The 7,496-nt window shown below is 39.4% G+C and overlaps 1 protein-coding gene across 1 annotated transcript; it reads right to left on the reverse strand.

The window, feature by feature from the left end:
• LOC18768183 (casparian strip membrane protein 1) lies at positions 5,944–7,097 on the reverse strand. The gene is made up of 3 exons (XM_007201557.2): positions 6,808–7,097; positions 6,455–6,578; positions 5,944–6,317 (listed from the first exon to the last, which is right to left on the reverse strand). Exons 1-3 carry the CDS (start codon positions 7,095–7,097, stop codon positions 6,102–6,104), a joined length of 630 nt encoding a protein of 209 aa, XP_007201619.1. The 3' UTR covers positions 5,944–6,101.

Consider the following 7,496-nt stretch of genomic DNA (forward strand, 5'->3'; position numbering starts at 1 on the left):
GATAATTTGGAAACACCACAAGTAGCTGCTATTATTGCTTTTGTTTTTTCTGCTTTATTAGTCTCAGTTTGGAATTATGGACGTTTATTTTTATATGTGGGGTTTTGGTAGATTATTGTTATTATTGTTAGTCTGTGAGCTTGTGGAAAGTGATATGTGAACTTGAATTTGTAGTTTCAAGCCATGTGGATGACTTTTGCATATATATATATATATATAAAATATCTAACGTTTGCATCTATAAATATTATATGACTTTTGCTTGATATGATGTTGGGATGGTTTGAATCTGTTGGCGTGACTTATGGATATTGACTTACTTTCCTTACACACCAAGAATTCCTATTATAATTGTAATTGATTTACTTTAATTCCTGATTTCCTACTGCAAATAGATTTAGGAATTTATTATTTACTTGCCCATTCAGGTTTTGTTGTATTATAAATGTGACCTCCTACAAGGAGAAGAATACACAGAAAATTCCCACAAACAAATATTCTCTCATAGTTTTCATATTTTAGCATGGTATCAGAGCGGCGATCTTGGAATTGCTGACTCTAGTTTCAAACCCCCACCGCTGCTATGGGGGTTGATGATTTTTTCAACCCTCATGGAGGTAGCACCACCGACTCCTTCTCTCATTCTCCACCAACCATCATTGAGTTGAGTGCCCAGATGGCTCCGCTCCTACAGATGCAGACTTTGACCCCGAACCCGATCTAGAATCAGGATCTTTTTTTGACGACCCCGACCCCAACCCCGACTATGACGACGACGATCCCGACCCCGACTCCGAAGACGACGATCCCGACCCCGACTCCGAAGACGACCCCGACCCCCACTCCGATGATGACCCCAAACCCGAATTTGTTTCTGATTCAGACCCTGATCCCAATTTCGACTCCGACTCCGGCCCAGACTTAGGCTCAGATTCCGATCCCAATTCCTACTCAACCTGTATCCTATGCATCTTCCGCTGCACAAATTATGACTTCTAGACTAACGACCCCGACACGTGGACTAGATTGCGCATATTGTGGGGATCCACGACACACTTGTGAGACTTGTTTTAAATCGCATGGCTACCCCAATTGGTGGGCTACTCTTATTGATCGAGGACAATGCAATATGACCAGTAATGGTACTGGTTATGGATTCCATACTTCCGATAAGATTGATTCCAGGAGCTGGATAATTGATTCCGGTGCAACTGATCATACGACCTTTGATCCTGATGATTTTCTGAATACTACACAACCTCGACGAACTTGTATTGCAAATGCCAATGGTGTTACTTATCCTGTGACAGGGGCTGGCACTGTTGCACTCTCATCCTCTCTCACACTGTCTAATACTTTACTTGTTCCATCTTTATCCACTAAATTGTTGTCAGTTAGTCAGCTTACTGAACAATTGAATTGTTGTGTACTCATTTACCCGAGTTTTTGTTTGCTTCTGGATATTCACACTAAGGAGATTCTTGGTCGTGGTACTAAGAGAGGGGGCTATATTATGTCGATGACTTCAGTCCCGGCATGGCTAACAGCGTGACACATCCCTTTGATAGCAAACAAAAGCAAATCTGGTTGTGGCACCGTCGATTGGGACATCCTTCTTTTAGTTATATGAAGCATCTTATACCAGATTTATTCTCAAGTTTCAAGGACTCTGACTTCACATGTGATACTTGTATTTTGGCCAAGAGTCACCGTGTGCCCTACCCGTTGAGTACGAACAAGTGTACTACTCCATTTACGTTAATTCACTCTGATGTCTGGGGACCTTCTCCTATCACTGCTCCTTCTGGTGTTCGATGGTTTGTCACATTCATCGATGCTTGTACACGGATGACATGGCTTTATTTGCTGAAGAATAAAAACGAAGTGTTTTCCTGTTTTCAGTCCTTCCACAAACAGATGAAAACTCAGTTTAATGCTCAAATCCAGATTCTTCGCTCAGACAATGGTGGAGAATTTGTCAATCATGACTTTCAGACTTACTTCCAACAACATGGAATTATCCATGAGACGACTTGTCCTCAGACACCACAACAAAATGATGTTGCTGAACGAAAGAATCGACATCTTCTTGAAACCGCCCGAGCACTTCTGATTGACGTTCATGTTCCTCGCCATCACTGGGGTGATGCTATTGTCACCGCAGTTCATCTGATCAACCGCATGCCTTCTAGTGTACTGACCTTTAAAACTCCCTTACAGGTGCTTGCAGAACACAGACCTCTGCTTTCTGTTTTGGTACTCACACCCCGAATCTTTGGATGTGTGGCTTTCGTTCATCTCCACAAAAATCAACGTAGCAAACTTGATCCATGTGCGCTTCGTTGTGTTTTTGTGGGTTATGCCACTCATCAGAAAGGCTACCGCTGTTATCACCCTCCTACCCAACGAACCTATGTCACTTTGGATGTGACCTTTCTGGAATCTGAGCTGTTCTTCCATGACTCATCATCCAATTCTACACTTCAGGGGGAGATACGAAGTGAAGAGCAGAATTGGAGCAACTTGGAAAATCAAGAAATTCTCCTTTGTACAGAAATGATTGATCATTCTGAGTCTGGAGCACGAGATTACTCTCTGTCGAAAAGCGACCAATCGCCCATTCATAGCGATCAATTGCCTGACCCACCTGATCCATGCGAAGATATTTGTGATCTGAGTCTCACACCTACAGACAATACAGAACAACGAGATGAAGACCCCCCCTCTAACTCAATAGTACCAACAGACCAATCTCCTGAGAATATCCTTGAGGTAACTACTCCTACTAGACTTGTGCATTTAGATGATGAAACTATTGGATATCAATTACCTTTCAGGCAAAATCATGGGAAGCCACCAAACCGTTATTCACCTGATATTGGCAAGACATCCAAGTATCCAATTGCAAATCATGTATCCACTGAGAAGCTGTCTGAACCACTCAAGGCTTTTGTGCATCAGTTGTCTGCTATCCATATTCCAACCAAGGTCTCTGAAGCATTGAAAGATCCTAAGTGGGTCCAAGCTATAAAAGAGGAGATGAAAGCCCTTGAGAAAAATCAGACTTGGACATTGGAGACTATACCCTGAGGAAAAAAGACTATCGGATGTAGATGGGTGTTTACTATAAAACACAATACAGATGGATCTATCGAGCGATACAAGGCAAGACTTGTGGCAAAAGGGTACACACAGACCTATGGTATAGACTATGAAGAAACCTTTGCTCCCGTTGCAAAGTTAAACACCGTCAGAGTCTTATTGTCCCTTGCAGCTAATTTGGATTGGCCATTTTACCAGTTTGATGTAAAGAATGCTTTTCTACATGGCGAACTCACGGAGGAGGTGTACATGGACATTCCTCCTGGATATAATACTACTCAGACTGGAACAGTTTGCAGGTTACGAAAAGCATTTTATGGATTGAAACAGTCACCACGTGCATGGTTTGGACGGTTCACCATGGCAATGAAGAACAATGGTTTCAAACAGTACAACTCAGATCATACTCTGTTCTTGAAACATCGAAAAGGGAAGGTAACAACATTAATAATTTATGTTGATGATATGATTATTACTGGGAATGATAAACATGAAATATCACAGCTACAAGACTATCTGGCTACAGAGTTTGAGATGAAGGATCTAGGTGGAATCAAGTATTTCTTGGGAATTGAGGTGGCTCGATCGCAGCAAGGCATATTTCTCTCTCAAAGGAAATATGTCTTAGACTTGTTGACAGACACAGGAATGCTAGATTGTAAACCTGCGGACACTCCTATTGTTCAGAATCATCATCTTGGAGAATATCCGGATCAAGTTCCAACTAACAAAGAAAGATACCAAAGGTTAGTGGGAAGATTGATCTATTTGTCACATACTCGACCAGACATTGCTTATGCGGTGAGCGTTGTCAGTCAATTTTTGCACTCTCCAAGTGAAGACCATATGAATGCAGTTCTTCTTATACTTAAATATTTGAAGTCTGCACCTGGAAAAGGACTTATGTTCTCAAAGCATGGTCATCTAAATATTGATGGTTATTCAGATGCAGATTGGGCAGGTAATGTAACAGATAGAAAATCCACATCGGGTTACTTCACATTCGTGGGAGGTAATTTGGTGACATGGAGAAGCAAGAAACAGAATGTAGTAGCTTTATCCAGTGCATAAGCCGAGTTCAGAGGCATGACTAAAGGGATTTGTGAACTTCTTTGGTTAAGAAAGTTGCTTACTGAACTTGGGTATAAACCTACATCCACAATGAATATCTTTTGTGACAACAAGGCTGCTATAGCCAGTGCACAGAATCCGGTTCAGCATGATCGTACTAAACATGTTGAGGTGGATCGACACTTCATCAAACAAAAGCTTGAGGCTAAAGTATTTCAGTTTCCTTTTGTGAAATCCGAGGATCAATTGGCGGATATTTTAACAAAGGCGATTTCCAGTAAAGCATTCCACAATTCACTAGATCAGTTGGGCATTGACGACATCTATGCACCAACGTGAGGGGGAGTGTTGGCGTGACTTGTGGATATTGACTTACTTTCCTTACACACCAAGAATTCCTATTATAATTGTAATTGATTTACTTTAATTCCTGATTTCCTACTGCAAATAGATTTAGGAATTTATTATTTACTTGCCCATTCAGGTTTCGTTGTATTATAAATATGACCTCCTACAAGGAGAAGAATACACAGAAAATTCCCACAAACAAATATTCTCTCATAGTTTTCATATTTTAGCAGAATCTTGTCTCACCATGAACAAAGAAAGGAAGAATAAAAGGGTAGAGGTCTTGTGGCTAATGGTTCGGCAATTGACAAACATACATTTTATTTTTGCAAATTGTGATTGCAATTGCATGTTGTGTTTTCAATTACTTAGTGACGATTTGGCAATTTGCATAAGGAAGTGTTCTTAAAATATAGGCAAGTTTTGGAAAAATTAATACCAATTTTTGGCCTTGGAATTATAATAAAAATAGTTGATAATTAAAATATTATCATTTCAAAGAAAAATTTAAAAATTTTGTCCCAGTCCGAGCATAAACCAAACACGGGATAGTATTATTTTCGTTATCCAGCTTTTCAGTCCGAAGTAGCACCAAACGTAGGTACTTAATTCAGTTTAAACCAAGCCAAGCTAATTCACGACAGTCCCAGGATTTAGTCCCATCTATAACAGTTCGCCGTACCAAACGACCCCTTATCGACATAGGATTTTCATTGCACATTATAATGGTGTCGGGCTCAAGGGTGGGCTTGCTCTTGGTGGTTGTGGCTGGTTAGGTTGAGGTGCTTGGCATTGTTGGGGATGAGGGTGGAGGGCTGCAGAGACATAAAGAGAGAGGAAGGAAGTGGTTGTGGGTTTTCATGTTTTATATTTCAATATTGAAATTTGAATGTTATATATATATATATAATTTTTTTCGAATTCGCTTAAAAAAATGAGTTCTACAAGTGCCACATCATCATTTAATGGTTTCAACTTATTTTATTCTACATAAGAAGATTCGTAGACGTTCAATCCCAAGAAGCTACAACGATCTTAGAAACAATCACAAGGTCAGGTTTATGTGTTTGTCTAGATCTATTGGATTGCTAGGTCAATATACGAACTTGACTGTAAGATATGTCTAACCCTAATGGCGTCTGATTAAGTGATATATCTTAGCAAAGCAATGTTAGATCTTAATTAGTTTCGAAAGTGAAATTTTAAAACTGTTTTCAACTGCACAGAAAAAAAAAAACACGATTTAGTTAACATTGACAACCGGGAACCTCCCATCTTAAGAAAACTCCCAAAAGTTGATTAAACTCAATTATTTACCCTAATTCTTAAGGATTTAGGCTAATGACTGTTAGGATATTGGAGTTTATTAAGTTGTATGTATATTTATACAATTTCTATTACATTTTTAAATTACTACAATCCCATTACACCTGAAAAGGGCTTTTCATTAAAGTAATGGACCATCGTATAATCGATTGATCCTCTTCCGCAAAATAACTCCACAATTTGAAGAAAGGCAACAAGATCATAGCCAAAAACAACATCAATATTACAGATTTAAACAAGCGACCCCATTGAAGTTAAACTTTTCGGAGTGCAGAAGCAGACAGCAGAATCAAGATTACAAAGATAACAACCGCGACGAAGGCTGAAACCACAGCGCCGCTGGATTGCTGGCAGAAATCACCAAATTGTTGGCAGATAGCAAGCCAATTTGCATCTGAATTGCCATTGTGAGCCAAGTAAACTATGGCAGCCGCAGAAGCAGCACAAGAAGTGTTCAACGTAAGCGCCAGCTATCACATAAATCAACGAATTTCCATGTCAACATATATATATATATATATATATATATATATCTGAAGGAATGTCCAAACAAAAGTACGTACACTTAGGGTTAGGGACTAATGTGTAAGAAAATGAGGTAGCTTACAGTGTCAAAAATAAGCAAGAGAAGCCTTGGAGCAACTGCATGGGGACGAACAATGGTTACAATGGAGAAGGGTAGGGACAGGACTAGGTAGGCGCCCACTATCCCCATTCCTATGACGAAAAACCTGCATTTACATATCCAAATTTCAGAGTGTTTAATGTGTTCTATATTATAGTACATGCACAAATGGTGTAAGAAAGCTGGGGATACATAAATATGAGTTAAATTGATCAAATTTGGATTTTATGAAACCACACGTTATTTTAGACCATATTACTAACAGAAGTGTTGTTCACAATGTGATACGTAAATATAGTTTGTAATAGAAAGATATTTAAGAGTGAGGGACGTACATGAAAGTAGGCAAGTCGTCATAACTAGCCTGGAATTGGAAGAACTGTGTGAAGAAAGGAAGAGTTTGCTCGCTAGACCCCATGGCAATGGCAGCGCCTAGAGCAGCCGCGGTAGCGCCAAGCCTGAGAATGAAGTCGAAAATGGAAATGCCCTTCTTCCATCCTCCCTTTTGATCATGCATGGGATGAGCTGCTTGTATCCTCACATATGGCGTTTCTCCTTTAGCAACCGTCTTATTTCTTGACTCTGAAATGTTAATTGTGGTTGAATCACCGCTAGTGCTCTTCATTTTGGCTCAGAAAAAGGACTGTTAAAATTGGACTTAATGGAAGAGATATGGAGAAGCTTTTGTGATTGAACTGTTGATGGGTTGGGGTTTTATATATGGAGTGGCAAAATGTGGTTTAGTTTAGGAAGTCGAATTTAGAATTCTCAAGTAAGATATTTCTTTCCGTCTTGCTTTTCCTTTTAATAAAAAGGGAAGAGAAGTCGTTGATATCTTTTTCCACCAGTCCTATAATTAATCACAAAGTGGAAAAGTGCGACAGGTAGATGTTAGCATGAAGTGGTTGCATTATAGAATCATGTCAAAACTGCATAAAATTAACAATTAATTAATGCATGCATTAATATGTTTTTAATTTGTGATTCAGTTGACTCAACCACACCATTCTACCGTTTCTTTTCC

The sequence above is a fragment of the Prunus persica genome, chromosome G8 (genome assembly GCF_000346465.2).
Source record: "Prunus persica cultivar Lovell chromosome G8, Prunus_persica_NCBIv2, whole genome shotgun sequence".
In the NCBI taxonomy this organism is placed as follows: Eukaryota; Viridiplantae; Streptophyta; class Magnoliopsida; order Rosales; family Rosaceae; genus Prunus; species Prunus persica.